This window comes from Nestor notabilis, unplaced genomic scaffold (assembly GCF_000696875.1).
Source record: "Nestor notabilis isolate BGI_N333 unplaced genomic scaffold, ASM69687v1 scaffold22494, whole genome shotgun sequence".
NCBI lineage: Eukaryota > Metazoa > Chordata > Aves > Psittaciformes > Psittacidae > Nestor > Nestor notabilis.
The window spans coordinates 26,892-45,173 of record NW_009927372.1 but is presented as its reverse complement, the minus strand read 5'-3'; the positions used below and the strand labels follow the sequence as shown (position 1 = coordinate 45,173).

Genomic DNA, 18,282 nt, shown 5'->3' with positions numbered 1-18,282 from the left:
GATGTGCTGCTACTGTGGAGGGGAGGCTGCTCCTTGCAGAAGGAGGTTGCCGGGCTGGGTTGGGCTCCTTCAGTACACTGGAAATCAGCAGAGAATTTTCGGAGACTTGGAAGCTGGGTTGGGATCGGGAAAGCCCCAAGCATCAGCCACAGTCTAAAGCACAGAAATACTGCAAGTATCGATGGGCATAATGGCAGCGAGAAAGTTTTCTGCATGAGTTAAAAGCAGGAGGAAAATACAGAAAACATTCGGGTCAGTTGCACATGAAGGGAGAACAAGTAAAATCTGGACATTTCAGCCTCCCCAGTATACCACTGTATTTGTTCCACTTTTCAGTAAGGTTATGGTCGGGTGCTTAGCATGTTAGTGTAGCACTGAACAAAGGTCAGTGAGGTCTGATAAGACTGACCCTGCTCTTCAAGAGTTGTCTGGAGGATTTGCCTTCAAAACTGTGTGCTGGAGAAGTTTCTGGAGAGGATGGCTCATAGTGACAAGGAAAATGACCTGAGCTATGGGGCTTCAGCTTGAAATCTGAATGATACAGGGCAGATTAAACAAATACTCTTAAAGGGCCTGAAATGCAAAGTGATAAACTGTTTGTGGAAAATGAATCATGTTAATTCAACTTAATTTCCCTAAGCAGGTTAATTAAGAGCATAAAGGAAAAGCATTGGATGTGACTATAACTTGACTGTAAGGCTCTTGGTGTGTCTCTACATGACATCAAATGAAACCTTGGGCAAGATCTGGTTATTGTAGAAGAAACGCACAGTTAGTTGAAAAATAACTCTGGTAGAAAACCAGCCAGTTGGGAAGGATCTCATCTGGTCTGTTCCCCTCTAAGTCAGCATCATCTGTTTTTCATGGGGAAGACACTTCTACAGGAGTGCGTATTGCCTAGCTGTGCAAGGCAATTTTAAGGGAGCGAAGGCAATTTTAAGCAAGGTTAGAATAAAAATACTGCCAATGAAAAGGAGTGAACTTGTCAGAACTGAGCAATGGTAAACATAAATGAGGAATACCACATTTGGAAACAAATCCCTGCTGTTGCAGAGTAAGGAGTTCCGCATAGGGATGGTTCAGGTACTGATCTGAGGTTACATTTAGTCAGTATTACATCGCTGAAAAAAGGCAAACTGAATTCCTCAGTGTCCTAATGAAGGGGGCAGTTGGAGTAACTGCTGTGCACGGGGCTGCTGAGGCTGCAGCTTCAGCGGTGGCTTAAGTTGCTGAAGGTTTTGCCCATTCTTCAGCAAGAAGAGTCTTAGGAGAATTCGGGAAGCCTGGGAAGGATAAAATAGTAAAACCAGGGTTGAAGCCAAACTGCGAGGAGGCTGCAGCAGGATTTCAGATCGGTTCTTCTCAAGAAGAGAAGCTGGATGCTCGCCCTGCATTTATAGTGGTAGTATTGCAGTTAGTAGAGAATCTAAGCTCTTCCCCGAAGTTGCTTTACTATCTTGGGTCTAAACTGGTCTCTAATGTAATCTGTTTGATTTTTCATGGAAGCCACTGCATAGTATGTGATAAATACTTTGCTTGGAAATTGGCTCACTTTGGGTTGAGTGGATTTTCATTTTGGGAATGCATTAAAACATGGACTTAAGAATTTAATTTCAATAGAAATTCTAATTAAATTTCCACTAAACCCTCACCCCAAATACACAGGGTGCTTCCTCATTCTTGATGCTAAACCAGACCTTGTTGTGAAAGTGATGCCAGAACAGTGAATTGCTTGAGAAACCTGAGCTTCTGATGGTTTCGATCGAGGTGACTTTTGGCTTTATCCTCTTTTCTTAAACATCAGTTTTCCAAACTAAAAACTTCATCGTAGGGCTTGTTTTGTTTTATTCCTGACCCAGAAGCCAGCATCTCGCCTGGCTTCTGAAAGGCTGGTTCTTGTTTTTAGCTCTTTGAGAGAAAACATCTTACTGACAAGAAGGCAGGCTTTTGAGTGTGAGGGAGGACAGCTGGACGGGCTGAAATCTCTTACTGCTCTTTGGACTGCCACGCACTGGGAGGTGGCAGATGGTCACTGCCTGCGTTTAACTTTGATGTAATTGGGGAAAGCTAAAAAGAAGGTATCTCATACAACATTGCACGTTTACTAAGCTGAATTTCTCAACTATAGACTCGGAATTAATTATTTTGCTACATTTTGCTGTTTTTTAGTTGCTTGGCTGTCAGAGGAGAAAATCTAGCAGGGTTAGTAAGCTATTTATATTGCTATAAGATTCCATTGCTCTATTCGATGGGGTTAAAGCTAATTAGCAAATTCTTTCCTGTGGTGGAGCAGGTTTTTCCTGCTTGGCACGTTGTGGGGTTTGCAGTTTGTCAGACACTGAGGTGCAGCAGTAAGTTCTGTGGAAAAATAAATTAGGCCGTGAGTGGGAAGAGAAGTCTCCCAGCCTGGTACCAACAGGACTTGGAAGCCAGAACTGCTTAACTTGGAAACAAAATTGGGTAAATTTAACTTGTGACAAGGAATCACTTGGGTGCACCCAGCACGAGGAGTTTCATGTGCTGGACAACAGAAGGCCTGTTCTCCAACTTGTTGTACATGTTCATGTTATGCTCTAACACTGAAAACTCCCGAGCTTCACCTGGGATTTAGCCTCTTGAGATTTGCATTTGTAAAATGGACTTTGGATATTAAATTTTCCCCAAATGTGTGTTGTTTGAGTTTGCTTTACTAAATGCTTTTTTTTTTCCTTTCTAAACTGTACCCTAGGGTTTCAGGAAACTGCCACAGAGGTGAACAGCCAGGGCAAGTGTTACTGCTTAACTAACTTAGGTTGATGTACTTCTATTTCTAGAAATATTCATGTCAAAAAAAGCTTTATCATTAACTCCATTGTGTGTATGTGGGTCGCAATGTTCCCCTCTGTTCCAGAACAAGTGTTTTGTGTCAGTTACAGGAATTCATTGTCCTGCTGTGTTACATACTGGGGTTTGTGCAGGTTATTTTACAGGACTGCCTCCAGCAGAGCCTCTGGCGAGCAGGCAGAGTAGCTGTTAGGGGTTGTTTCTCCCTGCCTTTATTTTAGCAGAGGCAGACAGAAGCTCAGAGCCTGTTGATCTTTATGCTGTCAAGATTTCTAAAGAAATGTAGTGGTATGCAGACTAAAGCTCTGTGTTTAGGGGAAAAATAAACTACTTCTGGGACTCCATTTAGCTAAGTGCTTGAGCAATACATGCTGAACACGAGAGAGACTTCAGTGAGAAGCATGAAGTTAAGCAGGCGCTTGTGTAAATAGTGAACTGGGTCCTTATATTTCATGTCCATTCTAAATTGTTGCTTCCATAAAGTTTTATGCTTGCATATGTGGGTAAGAAACAACAAAATACTGTTGCTTAAACTGTTAAGAAAATGGTATGTCCTGGTGTTTCCACATTTGCTGAACTGTTTGCCAAGTTCAAGGAACTTTGTTATATAGTACTTCTGATAAATGATGTTCTTATTCTTTAGTGACATATTCCAGAGCTCTGAGTACTGCAGGAAGAGCAAAGTGTCTGTAAGAAAGTCATCCAGGGAAAAGAAATTGTTTGGTTTCAATTTAAATAATTTAAAATCAGCTCAGTATTAGGGTTTGCAGGATTGAGGTTTAGTGTATGTGGAGCATCAATACAGTGGCAGCATTAGCTCCTTGTAGTTTTTGTTACTAAGTGTAATTTAGATTAATCATAACTTAGAAGGGGGAAGGAAGTTTGGGGGTAACTTAGAATAACAGCTGAAACTCCAAACCAGTTGTTGCCAGTCTGGCTGGGATTCACCTGTAGGAATGCTCTCTCCCAAGCTTAACCTTGAAGATGGTCAAAGTGACAATGAAAAACTAAGAGGATGAAAATTTTTAAGGTCTGCAAAGAGGGGATGAGTCTGCTGCTAAGTTGTTTCAAAACAGATGTCCACTTTTAAGGCACAGAATGGAGCCTTGTCCATGTGGAGAAGAGCCTTTGGACACGGTACTTGCCATACCACAGGTTGATTCCTTAAATAGGAATAATGCCATGTGCCTAGGGTAGTCCAGCTGCTGACAAGCTTTCTGCGTGGGAATGAACATCATTTCTTTAAGCTCAGTGTGTTCTGGTTTCTTTGCAGTGAAAGTCTTATTTTATGGACGTTCAGGGAAAAAATTATTTATTATTATTTTTTTTGAGGTTGGACAATGGTTTATTTACCTCACAATAGCTGTAGCTGTTGTGTTTTATCCACAAATCTGTTTGCAGTGAAGGAAGTCCACAGTGTCAAGAGCAAACAAGTACTTTAATTTGCCACAGATTCCCCTCATTTGTAAATGGAGTTAACCCTTACGTGGTTTATAGGGATGATGCAAGGATTAGTAAGGTCTTGGAAGAAAGTTGAATGATAGCTGACTACTGAAAGCAGAGTATCTTGGTTGTCTAGACCCCTGTAAGAAACAGCTGGAGAAGTAGAGTGTTCGAGAACAGCTGTGAAAGGAGAGCTCTGGAGCATAGCAGAGAACAAAGAGGAGTGGAGATCTTTCAGATCAACCAGCCATTCCCACCAGCGTGCCCATGGGAAAACAAATCTTAAACAGTGCCTGGGAGGCTTTGAAAATCCCTTTGCAGCTCGTGTGTGGTAGCAGGGCCAGTCAGAGGAGGCTGAGCGAGCACATAAGTCATTTCATGAGGGTGGGGATGCAAGGCCCTGCGTGCTGGCTGTGGCAGCTTGTGCTCACTCCTAAGCACACCTTCCTCTGTAGCTTTGTACTCTGCCTGCTTAGCTCAGGGCTGCATCTGTCCCCAGCACGGCAGAGGAACTGTTTCATCACTTTTTAGATGTGCTTTTAGGCTCCCTTTTTTCTGAACATAGGGAGAATGCAAAGTCTTCATTGTTTTGCTGCATTGCTTTGATTCTGTTGGCTCGCTGAGCATTATGTCTTCTATAGTTTATTAAAAAAAATATAATATATGTATAGTTCAGCCGGGAGAGGAGAAGGCTCTGGCGAGACCCTGGAGCAACTCCTAGTGCCTAAAGGAGCTGACAAGAAGAGGAGAGGGGCTGGAGAGGGGCTTCTGACAAGGGCATGTACGGACAGGACAAGGAGAATGTCCTACTGCCATATGTTATCTGTGACAGTCTCCACTGACCAAACGCTTCAACGGGCAGGGACACCTTCCACCAGAGCAGGTTGCTCCAAGCCCCTGTGTCCAACCTGGCCTTGAACACTGCCAGGGATGGGGCAGCCACAGCTTCTCTGGGTGCCCTGTGCCAGCGCCTCAGCACCCTCCTAATTCATACCTAATCTAAATCTCCCCTCTGTCAGTTTAAGGCCATTCCCCCTTGTACCCCTTGTAAAAAGCCCCTCTCCAGCTTCACTTAACTGAAGTTAGGATGAATGACCTTAGGTGCATGAACTGCATACATGCTCCTGAAGTCCCTTACAAAGCGTGTCCCTGCATGGGTCTCTCACTGGGTCATAGCAGTAAGGGAGGAGGAGAGAAAGTGAGGATCTAGAGCCTTTTCAGTGGAAGGTAAACCAAGTGGGTGTTTTGTGCAGATGCCAGAGGAAAGGCCCTTTTATCTCTGCCTTACGAATGGAAAAGGTACATGATTTTCACACACCCTCACATCTGTAATGCATTTATCTCTTCTTTTTAACTCTGTGACCACTTTGAATCCTTGCCATTTGTAATCACCTAATTTATTTTTTGCTTCCCATTTAAAGGAATTTAGAAAGTCTGTCACGTTATGAAGCTGAGTTCTCAAGGTTTGGTTGTGGTTTTTCTGTTTTTGTTATTAACGCAGGCTTCGTACTACTCTGATCTGGGTCTCCACAACAGCGGCTATGCTTCCACATCTCAGCCTTCATCCCAAAGTGGAAATTGGGTCTGTTTCCCTCTGGCTTTAGCTGGCCTGGACTTGTTGTTCTGACTTCATGTGGAGAATAACAACCTCTTGCACTTAGGACTGAATTTGGACCAATTGTCAAGAGTCTCCAAAAGTTTTTTAGTTAAAGACTTAAAATCCTCAAAACCAACCAACCAAAAAAAAAGGGGGCAAAACACCAAAACCAAAACAGACTTTTAAAGATTGGGATGAGTAATGGAAAGCTGTTTTAAAATGAGCACAATTAGTTTTCCTTTGCTGCTCCTCCCTTTCCTACAGTTACTTTGCTTGCTTTTTGGCTCAATTGGTCTGGAAAAATAAGGGAGATCTTAATGAACTGAAGTTCTCTATCCTAGCTGAAGGAACTGTGCTCACCTTGTCACTCCAGCAAGCTTAAGACAATCAGTGTGCATAAAATGAAATCACATGCAAGTGATTCACAGGCTGCTAGAAGAGAATCACTGAACCTTCAGAGTCACCCAGGAGGTCGGATCGTCCTCTGCGTGTGGATCAGAGCTCAGCCAGCCTGGCGCTAGCAGAGCGGTGCTGGAGCAGTGGTCCCCAGCCTGTGCCACCACACACGGCCGTCACCCGGGCCTTGGGGCCGCTGCAGATGTGGAGCAGGGGGTGACTGGCAGCACAGTGTTACCTGCAAGCGCTGGGCTGGGGACCACTGCTGGGGTACCTCTTGCACCTAATTATGTCGGATACAGATGAGCTTAATTGCTGCATCTTGTGAACAGTGATTACTAACAGCGGAGTAATTTCTTTTGTGGTGCTCTGACTGACGCAGCCCTAATTTTGTTCGGAATTATTTGAGTTTTCTCTGTGTTGTTGTTTACTAATGAAATACACGAGAGGTGATCTTACAGCTGTGTGAAACACTTCAAATGTGTATCTTAACACATTTCTGTCTTTGTATGTAGCTCTTTTTCTGGCTTTGGTTAAAATGGGGAGGAACACCCTTTCTGGCTGCTATACACAGATGTGTGTGAGACAGTAACAACTTTTAACAACCGAATCTTCAATTATGCTGATTAGCTTTTGCATTCTGTCATGTCCTCCTTTCCTGTAGGAAATGCACGTGTCTGCTTGGTATTCTTAGTCTTTGAGAGTTGAGATCTAATGCTTTTATGGCACAGATTACTAATATTCTTTATCGTGGGTTTCCTTCTGTTGCAGTTTAATAATCCTGATCTCATCAAGGTGCCTTATTCTGCTGTAGGTGCCTTTTTTGGTTTCATTTTCTGTGCAAAAAAAGTTTTATGCTTGTCTTCCTCAGCCGTCCTTGCTGTACAGCGATGCCCCAGCCAGAAGTTACAGGGTTTGTTGTACCAACACTCTAAACCCAAACACCAAAGCCACTCACCTTAAGCCATGCATATGTTGTCTCTTACCTCAGTAGTTCCTGTTGGGTTCATTTATTTCACACTGTGGTGTTTGATCCATCTGAATGCACGTGGGCAATGCTGTTTGTACAGACCTGGGTTTGCTGATCCTTCCTTTTATTCCTCTTGGAATAAAGCAAGGCAAGGGTATTCGTGTCTGCCTTGCACTTGGTTTGCAGATAAAACACTTTGAAAAAGTCGTACATTAAGTCCCATCATAACCGCTGCTCGTGGGTTGTGTTGCTGCCATGGGCTTCTTTCTGAATGGGAGACAGTTGTCTTCATTTTGGGGTTTTAGCTACAATGTGCAGGAGAGAGGCAACATCAGTTCTTTCTGTTGTCTAACAACTAACAAAAATCTGTTCAAAAAGATTTTCTACCCAAATTTCACTTTTCTTGCTCAAACTTTCAAATTAGCTTCTCAGATTATTTTTTCTCTCCTCAAAGCTCTAAGGCAGAGTTTCCTCCTGCCCCTGTGTTTCCTGAGCCATACATTCGTATGCTAAACTGGAGCCAGTCTTAAAATACTCATCTTCCTCTCCTTTTATTACTTTAGTAAACGGGCTGGTAAGTGATGTTCACCAGCTGTGAGTTTCCCCCGTGTTGCCAGCACCAGGAATGGAGCTTAAACAGATTTGAACAGTTTAAGAATTGATGTAGCCGTTTTGTTGGTAGGCACCATGAACTGCTGAACTGATGGCTGCGAGAAGGGTTAGAAATGCATGTGATGGGCTCGGGGGGATGTCTGCCAGATTTTGCACGTGCCTCATGGCATTTTCCAGCTCACTGACTTCGGGTCGTGTTAGATCTTCACTTGCACGTTGCTTGTGGTTGCATACAGGAGATGTCCCCGTCCTTGCACGTACTGCTCATTCCTTTGCGCTGCACCTTGTGAATATGTAATTCTCTAGACTGGAACCAGAAATGAGGTCTGCCAGTCCTGTTCTCACTCTGTCTTTTAATTGTAGGCGTCTGTGTATGACGAGAACGTTTACGGTGGGATTCGTCGGTATAGTGCCTCTAGTTCTCGCGCTGTAAGATGTTTTCTGCATTTCCCTGCTCTCTCTGTCCCCTGGTAACCTGTGTGTACCAGAACACAGCCTTTTCTGGGCTGAGCAACATTTAATACGGTCTGTGTGAGATTCATAACCTGCTGCTGTAGGCAAAAGGACAAGCACCATTTCCGTGTGCTTCCATAAAAGAATAAGAAGGGATTTATCTGCTGTTGGGATGCTCAGGCTGGCGCTGACAGAGCCCAGCACTAGGCACTCGCCCTGCTGCGGCAAGGGTGTTCGTCTCTGCTTCACACTTGGTTTGCAGGTAAAACTCTTTGGCAAGGAGTCCCCTCCTTCACTGGGACTGAAATCTTCTTCTGAAAACAGAGTAATACAGATAAAAAAAATCCCTTCTCTGCCAGCACTTCCTGCTGCTGTGAGGTGAACACACGGCCCTTGTGAACACGCGACTTGCTTCACTTGGGGGTTGGGGTTTTTTGGATTTATATTCTGCAATTGAGGTCTTGGGCAGCTCCATATTTTCGGAAGACACGCTCCTGTGAGTGGAGGGCTCTGTCGGTTATGGGGAGCAACAGTATGAAGAGTGACAGTAGAAACCGTTTCCTTTCATAAAAGAGAGGCTGCAGGACTTGCTTTACGGATTAGAAGGCAGAAAATGCCATCATCTCTTCTCAGGTGGGGCTTCTCTGTCGTTTGGGCCTGGCAGTACATCTGCTGCTGTTGGATCTGCCTGGGGAGTTCTGTGGCCACATGGCTTATTCTTTCTGATCTCCTTCACTGATTGCCAAAAAAACCCCAACCAAACAGAAAAACCCCAACGAACAAAAAGCCGCCACCCGGCACCGTAACGAAAACAGCCTCAAGACAAAGCACTGATGTTAGTTTAGCCTCAGCAGTTACCATTTTATCAGCTTGGAGAAGGAGACACTTTCAAGAACGTTTACTGAGCACTTGTTAGTCCTCACAGGGCGATGCCATCCTCTTGCAGTCACGCTGACACAGTAGCTGGGCTGTGCGTCTTACAGCGGCTGCGGCTCTTCAGCTTCAGGTTTTTGTGTCGCCGTTGTGCCTGCTTTTCATCTGGCTCCTTTGGAACATTCATCTCTAGTTACGTGCTTGGACTGCTGAGGCAGCTTGCAATCCTTGCCACAAGGCTGTGCTGAGCCCTTTGTTTTTACGGGATGTCTTTGTTTGAGAGAGCTCTCTCCGAGGTCCGGGTGATACAGTTCTGCTCTTGGCAGGAATCATTTACAGTGGCCTCCAAGCCCAAATGCTGTTTATAAGCTTTTCAGCCACTGTTAATGGCTTGAGCAGGGAACACTGAATAAACCACTGGTGCTGGTTCCCTTTCTTCCTTCCCCATTCCCCCTGTGCCACAGGTATTGGAAGTCTGTGTATAATCCAGCCTTTCCACTTTCTTTTGCATGGTTGCGTACTGAGAATTGAAGTACGAGGTTTTTGCCTCAAAGGGAATGGCCTTGTCACAATTATGGGGTTATCTGTGGTTATTTCAGCATCTCTGAGCCTCAGAGCACTTTTAACACGGAGTGCCATTTGGGTAGCTGTCCCCAAAGAATGATCTTGGATGAGCAGATGACAGGTGAATGCAGGGGAAGAGGATAAACCGGCCTTGCTTGGTCTCAGCCAGCTGAACAAGTGACCCTTGCTTCCATGTTCTGCCCTGCAATAATACTGGGAGCAACTACAGAATAGATCAGTCCTGTGAAACATTAATAGGGGGCTCATCAGTAGTTAATACTTTTTATCTGTTGTGTGTTTCAAGGTTATTCTACATCCTTGTTATATTAAACATAAAACACTGGTAATGGTGCCAGGCTTCTGTGCTAGAACTATTTACCACGAAAACAAAATCTAAGTGTTTACTTCAGTGCTTTTTGCTTTTAATTTAGGAATCAAAGTGGCTGTAATTGAAAATAGTTGTAAATTGTGTGCAGCGTAGCTCTAGATTTTGCATATTGTTATCTCTGAGGTTAAGCTCAGTAGCTCAGGTGTGTGAAGACAGCGTCGCTTCATGTATGACATCTGAGGACATGGCTTGGTCACATTCTGCCCTGCTTAAGGGGCTTACTTTAAGGGCTACATGCCTTGGAAAGTAATGCTTTGTGGTTAGTAACTAAGCTTATGGTTGCACTGTAGCTGGGGTTATGTCCAGCTTACCCTCTTACCATTTGTTAGTACTCTAAGCTTAATTTTCATTTAATACTGTGCCACTTCGTTAGCATAACTAATGATGCTGAAACAGTCCTCCAGTAGCTTGGTGAAGATCTGACTGTCTCTGCAGACAAGAAGTCCACGGGATTCCTGTAGTGGCCAGGTAACTTAATAGAAGAAACCTTAAAAGCAGAGTACATGCATCTTGGAAGTAGATAATTCTTTAGATTGCAGTGGTTTTGTATCTAAGAAACAGTCTTAAGTGCCTATGAAATCAACTGATAAAGGTTATTAGCAGCATAGGCTGAGCAGCTGAGAACAGTTCCTCATGCTTGTTCCTGTCCCTGGACTTCCTCTGCCCTTGAGTCAGTACAAGCTTTTGCAAATGAGATGTGACAGACTGGCATGCCTCTTTTCAAAGCCTGCGTTCACAATTACCTTCAGGTAGTAGCAATAAGGAAAATACCATGTCTGCTAAACCACAGAAGTTTCTTTAATTCCTCTCTGTTCTGAATGAACTTCAGTACTCCCTTTTGCATACGCTTACGTATCTTTCTGTAAAGTACATCTAAATAACAAGATTGAGTGTGAAGCTGCTCTGAAACCTGTGAAAATAGAGGGAATAATCCTAAAATGCATTTCCAGAGTAAGTTTTAGTTCTGTTTCCCTGATGCTTGAAACTTTCATTTCCCTTTTCCACTGCATTATAACCTCTGGAAATACAACAGTGTAGATACATGCTTTCATCCTCGCAGCAGTAAGTCAGCCCTGTCTGTTCTGCTTCACTGCTTAGATTTTGCTTTTAAGAAGGACTAAAGTACTTTCTTTGGCAGGAGATGAGGACTGCAGGTTCTGGAAAAGCAGGAGAGATACTCAGTCTCTGAGATGGTCTCAGTTTTCACTTTAATCACCACGTAGATGGATGTTTCTTGCTTTGGCCTGTGGATTCATTTTGTACCTGCATGATGTTGGAAACGTGGGAAGAAGGCCAACCAGAGAACCTCCGAGCTCTTGACAAGGAGTGGAGCCTTTTGTGTAGATGCTGAGAGTTGTTTTACTTGTGACTGATACTTTAACGTATATAAATAAATCATTTGTATTCTGTCATTCTAAGAATCAAATCGAAGCTCTATTGGTCTGTCAGCTGGAATTACTGCTTGCGTTAGTTTTTAGATGAGCAGTTGAGGTGTCTGTTCTCTGGCTTTCACCGCTATTCCTTTGTCCAGCTGCATGCAACCATTTTCGTAACTAACTTCAGATGTAAAGCTCTAAGTTCTCTCTCATTTCCTTTCCCAATTCTGATGCTTTTCTCTTTTTTCTCTGCTTGCTATTCTTGGTTTCCTGTGGCAGCCTTCTGACTACAGTTGTTACCTTGGGTCAGGATCTCGGGCATCCTCAAGAGCCAGCTCTGCTCGGGCCAGTCCAGTGGTGAGCTCCTCTATTTTTCATTGTTACTGAAGTGTTTAATTCCTCTCCAAGGGTTTTTTTTTTTTTTTTTTAATACAGAAAGTTGAGTCTCTTGTGTGATAGTTCCTTATGGAATTAATTGGACCTTCTGGGCAATCCTGAAGACGAAGGCGTAAACCAGATGAAAAATCAGAAAACCAAAGTAATTTCTATGCAGATACACGTTTTTACAACAGAAAGTGCACTTTGGACTCATGTGACTGCTGGTTTTTTTATTAAGTTGGGCATAAAACACCTCAGCAAAGGTATTGTGAAAAGTCTGTGGTGTTGCTGCTAGTGCCACATCTCCTCTGGTTAATAAAATGAGGAAACCCTAAATCTTACTGCAGCATGCAAGTAGTTCCGTTTCTCTATGTCGAGCAGTATTTTGGGGATGTGTTGCTGCAGGGCTGCCCAGAGATTGGATTTGAACATACTGTTGGGCTGTAGATTACCAGGCCTTGTAGAGCCTTTAGCATGGTGGAGTGCTGGAAGGATTACGTGTACCTGGCACGTTGAGCATCATGAATTCCTATGTAGTCATAGCTAAAGAAGACTCAAATAGCAAAGGCTTGTCCAACCTCTGTGACTTTTCCCCCCTGCTTTTTATAGATAGAAAGTAATTGTCTTCCATTTGTTCAGTGGTATTGGATATCAATACACTGATGGTGGCTTCCATTATTTGTATTTTGCATGCAGTCTGGCTCACTGGTGCCAGTTGCTTACAGTAGTCACAAAATGCAGCTTTCCCCTCTGTGGGAGCTGGGGGTGGGGGGTGGATTTCTTGGTTTTTAGTTCTCTGCTTACACTTGGGACTGTTTGTGTGCATGTGGCTGGAGGTGGTTTGCTGCTGGAGACGTGCTGGGCTGAAGCTGTTCTGCAGGGAGACAACAGGCACTTTTAGTTTGTTTGTTTATTTATTTTGAATTAGTGGCTTGTTGAAGGATGTGAAGAGCTTCTGTTATTTCCCTGGCCTTGAAGATGAGCTGGGAGTTAATGCCATAGTGGGTCTAAAAGGCACCACTGCAGGAGCTTTGCTTCTCCTAATGCGAGGTAGTACAAGCCTTGGTAACGGTGTGACGTTGCTCTTTAAAGCTCTAAATACTACATGGGACCAACACAGCAGCACCCTGTGATTTCCCACTCCCCCTCCTTTCTTTCTGTATTAAACAGACAGTGCCTTTTCCTGTAACTCATGGTAAGGAGTCACTTACCCTGCCTTTTACTAAGAGAGGTATCAAGGTGTTTTGGTAATATTTTCAGTTGTGCACTTGTTCTTGGCAGTAAAGATGCTGAAATAGAGCCCTGTCTTCTCAATGGGCTTAGCAGTATATTGCTTCCACTCATACAGTTAGGAGATGTCACCTGCTTGGACTTCCTAGAGGAAGAATGAAAGATCTCCTTGAATAATGGTGATAACTTATGAGAGTAAATAAAGCGGCTGTTCTTGTCTGTATTGGTAATCTACATTAAAATTGTTTTAATGCTCCTAACCCCCAAAACTGAATCATAGAATCATAGAACTGTTTCTGTTGGAAGGGACCTTAAAGCTCCTCCAGCTCCAACCCCTGCCACGGGCAGGGACACCTTCCACACGAGCAGGGTGCTCTTTTCCCCTCGGGCTTTGAACATGGCCGGGGATGGGGCAGCCACAGCTTCTCTGGGCACCCTGTGCCAGCGCCTCAGCACCCTCACAGGGAAGAGCTTCTGCCTCAGAGCTCATCTCAATCTCCCCTCTGGCAGGTTCAAGCCATTCCCCTTGTCCTGTCCCTCCATCCCTTGTCCAAAGCCCCTCTCCAGGTTTCCTGGAGCCCCTTTAGGCACTGGAGCTGCTCTAAGGTGTCCCCTTCAGGAGCCTTCTCTTCTCCAGCTGCCCCAGCCCAGCTCTCTCAGCCTGGCTCCAGAGCAGAGCTGCTCCAGCCCTCGCAGCAGCTCCGGGGCCTCCTCTGGCCTCGCTCCAGCAGCTCCACGTCCCTCTTGTGCTGTTCCCCAGAGCTGGATCAGGGGTGCAGGGGGGGGTCTGCCCAGAGCACAGCAGAGGGGCAGGATCCCCTCCCTGGCCTGCTGGTGATGCAGCCCGGATCACTGGGCTTCCTGCCTGAATGTATCAAGCTTTATTGATTCTGCTTTATGTTCCTTCTGATATTTACCCACATAAAGCTTTGATTCCAAGGTTACATTTTAAATTGCTGGTGGAGTAGAAAGGAAAGGGAAATAATTGTTGGGTTGAAAAGCTGAGTTTCTAGTATGCTTATGCCTCTTGAGAGCATGATAGTTTACAAAACCCATATACTGTAATCATGAGTGCTTAACAATGAAGTTAAATAGGATTTCTTATGATTATGGACAATATGAGGCAGAAAATCAAAACTGAACTCTTGCCAAGTCTGATTATAATGAGAAATCATATATTGAGAGTAGAGAATGATTCAGTGTAACTTGCTAAATTTAAGCAAATAATATCTTGTCCCTACAGCACTTAAATTTTGTCCCTTTTTCCCCTTCTACCACCATTCATTAAACAGTGAGCAGAAAGTGACAGTAGTTTGCCTGCTGTGCACAGCTTTGTCAGGCTGTGTTCCCATGCTTGTAATACAACAAAAGCCAGGAAAATACATAAATACAGTATGTGAATATATTTGGTCTTTGTATTTTAAAGAATTCACTATATCTGCATGAAGTTTGTTGTTTGATTGTCTTTAACATTTTCCCAGTTATCCCCCCTAGTAGTTACTGTCTGCCCTCCTTTCAGTTACTGCAGATATGTGTGGTTTAATGGTAAAGGATTACACTCCATATCTTAACAGAGCAAACATCAGGCCCATCTGTGCAGATGGAGGTAAATCTTGAGCCTGTCATGTGTAGGCTGAGATGGGCTTTTTAATACGAATTGCTGGTTTTTTTCTGATTTTAAATTAATAAACTACTAGTGAAAAACAATTATTTATACATTTAGCCTCAGAATGTGATAGTATTTGTCTGAAGACTTTCTGAGCAAAATAGCTTTTTCCATTTGAAGAAGTTGATCATGTTCTCACGAGAAATGAAGAGGAAGACAGTAAGAGAATTCTCACGGAAGCAGTTATCAGCATGCTCAAGCTTTGCCTTCTCTCCCCTACACGTAAATTCTTTATGGTAGGCTTGTATCGTAGCCCATGCCCTGGCAGTGTGGGTGTGCCTTCGTCCCCTCCAGGGTAAGGATTCGCTGCATCGCTGACTTGCATTTCAGAGACTGATAAGTTTGTTTGAGCGATGACGTTTGGCATGACACTCATTCCTGAGCAAGGATACTTCTGACAAACCCACTCTAGACCTGCCAGATTTCAGCAGTGTTTTCTTCTCCCTGCTGCATATTAAAGGCTTATTGCTAATTGCTAGTGTTATGGTGGCTCTCACTGGAAAAGCACGCAGGAACGCTGTGTTACTGCCTGTCCCAGCCCAGCCGATCAACCCGGTAAGATGGGGAGTGCAGGAGGGGTTACGCTGACTGCAGTACATCTACTTTTTTTTTTCCTTTAAATCCTAGTTTCTGTAGACACCATCCTGTGTCAGTGCTACTGATCGTAGGAGTTTTTCTTCCATGTGGGGCATATTTCCATTTCAAACTGGGCTGTATGACTTTAAGAGCAGGAAGTGATCTTAATTTGATTTCTCACCCAAAAAAACCCCCTTGCTTTTATGAGGAAGTTGATCTAAGTGCAGGACCTTAGATGGAGCCAAGTAGTGACAGCCACATACTGAACACACTGAAGTTGTTCCTATACCTAAGTGTGGTATTAGGCCCTATTAAACTGCAAGTGGTTTGGAGTTCCCTTCTTTAACCTTGTAGAGGAGGCTGGAAATCGTGCCTCAGTCCTGATTCTTAAATAGCTCTTTACTAGGAGCTGGAGCGTGATGTTTAACTCTCTCCCAGGGCCTCTGGTCTTTCCAGTAGGTGTTTGAGACTCATTGGATGCACTGTGGCAGTGCTGGCGGGTCTCTGATTTTGGCCTCAGTGCTCACTGGTGGCAAAGAGTTTCAAGGGTTAAACTGCGAGCTCTGTACTGCAAAGTAGAGAAACACTTTTTCAGACATTACATTCTTATCTGTGAAAAATAGGCAACAGATCCATATAGAGACTTGTGGGGTGGTTTGGTCGTGTTGCTTCCAGCTGCAGTAAGCCTCTGATGTTGCTGACGTTTCTTTGTAATGTGGCTCTGGATTTACTCTGAAATCGCTGTCAGAAGGGGCTGAGCTCTGATCCTGTTGTACTTACTTTGTGGAGAACAACCCATCCTCTTGCCAAAACAAAGGTGTGCATGCTGGAGTGCCATGGAAAACTACTTCCTTTTCCTGCTTTTTTTTATGCACTAAAGTACGAATTGCACAAGTTGTTGGTGAAGAGGAAGGTATCCTATTTACTACAAGGGTGCTGAGGCGCTGGCACAGGGTGCCCAGAGAAGCTGGGGCTGCCCCATCCCTGGCAGTGTTCAAGGCCAGGTTGGACACAGTGGCTTGGAGCAACCTGCTCTAGTGGAAGGTGTCCCTGCCCGTGGCAGGGGTTGGAACTGGATGAGCTTCAAGGTCCCTTCCAACAGAAACCAGTCTGGGATTCTGGGATTCTGGTTTTACAGACAGAGCATACCTCTGTGGAAGTGAAAATTGTATAATGTTCTATGACTCTAGTGCCATTAGGTGAATTCCTCTTAAGATGCCCTCTTCCAGCAACTATTCTGTTAGTCCTTTATATTTGCATGCAGATAAGTTGCAAACCCAGGATATTTGTATAAAGTGCTATGCTGAGTACAGTACTGTGAAGGTGGAGAGGTTGGTTTTGGTCTGTTTAATCATTATAGAATTCTTTACTGAACGATAATACAGCAGGTAAGTATTTTGGGCAAGAATTTTGTGCAGTTTCAAGTAAATCCCTTTTTTCCTGACCTTTCTCTCAGATTTCTTGCTGGATCATGTGCCAAAGGGCTTATTGGGGACAGGGTGAAAGCTGAAAACCTGGGGTGCCCTCTGGTGGCTGACTGCTGTTGGGAAGCACCATTTATCTTTTTAGAGGAACGATAGATACTGTGAATACATTAATTGAAAGATGAGTAGAATGAAAACTATATAAAATATTAATCTAAAATAGACCTCTGCCTTTCTACAAGGCACTCTTCATAGATCTTGGTGTATCGCTGCCACATAACCATAAAATTAAATGCTGCTCATTTCAGGCTGACTTTTTGCTTAGGAAAGTGTTGTGTAGCAGGAGGCATCTTTGTAATGAAAGGATAGTGCATTAGAACGAGGAACTGGCTTTTTTCAAAACGAACTAGGTTCTAGAATGTTAATATTTAAATAAGCTGGCAGTGGTAATTACTGGTTGTGGCGAGAAGGCCCTCAGAGCCTGCCATGCACCGCACCAAATGGATGTATGTATGAGAGCATCGCTCAGGGAAGTGAAATCTCCTGTGGTTTTATTCCTTTTTATTTTTAAACCACCCCGAACTTCAGAAGTTACTTGATAGCTTTAGTTATTAACCTTTATACCCCCTCAGAGAGTTATTAAAGATTGTTTTGCAGTGAATGTGCAGCAGGCTTCACAGGTATGGTTATGAGTGCTCTGAGCAGAACTGTCTACTGTGTGCTTACCCCTACCACACTGTCTTCAGCATCTTCCCCTTCAGAAGTGAAAGCTTTTATTTGACTGATAATGCATCAGTAAAACAATATCAGTACTTGTTCCCTTCTTTATCTTAGTAAAGAACATTCTGCAAATGTCTTAAGGAAAAGAGTATCTCGAGTCATGCCCTGAACCCATACAGTAGATTTTAGTCTGGTCCAACTCCAGACTGAATTTCTGGAGGTAGATCTGTGTAGATACACTGATCTTTGGTAACACGCCAATATTTACACTGTCTTGATAAACAACAACATAGTGTTTGGCCACGCTTAGAAGGCTGCCAAATCCACAACTTGGAGTTGTCTGGCATGAAAATAGGAGGCTGTTTGCAAAAGGCAGTCCATCTTGTTTGTTGGGTCTGAACTGAAGTAACTGCCTTCATTAGTGACCTTCTCTGACTGCAAATTCAGATTCCTTCCTCTCCCCCAGTACTTTGTCTCTTCAGTGTTCAGTTTATAATCTAGTGCGTTAAGTCTGGCTTTTACTTCAAAGCTTAAGTCTTAAATTTCCTTAATGCTAATAATAGGGGATTTATGATACATGTTGTCAATGTAAAAAGCCGATTTGTAATAGATACCTCTTAGTTCTGGGATTTTTTTCCATAGGGTGCCATTGGTGATAAGAAGAAAAATGAGTGGGATCATCCACGTATTGTTCTGTATAATTCAAAGAAAAAAACCAACCCTGTGCCAAATATGGACTGATTGGAAAGAGCTGTAGGTTTTGAGTGTATTTTCAATGACACTAACTCTCCAT

The 18,282-nt window shown here is 43.7% G+C and overlaps 1 protein-coding gene across 1 annotated transcript in view; it reads left to right on the top strand.

Moving 5' to 3' along the window:
• The window catches only part of LRRFIP1 (leucine rich repeat (in FLII) interacting protein 1), a gene marked incomplete at its 5' end in the record, with an annotated part of 59,674 nt that overhangs the window by 17,805 nt on the left and 23,587 nt on the right, over window positions 1-18,282 (top strand). Inside the window, 4 exons of the mRNA XM_010014032.1 lie at window positions 2,170-2,202; window positions 5,768-5,848; window positions 8,205-8,270; window positions 11,775-11,852. Coding sequence (XP_010012334.1) covers window positions 2,170-2,202; window positions 5,768-5,848; window positions 8,205-8,270; window positions 11,775-11,852 — 258 coding nt within the window. The remainder of the gene's footprint in view (window positions 1-2,169; window positions 2,203-5,767; window positions 5,849-8,204; window positions 8,271-11,774; window positions 11,853-18,282) is intronic.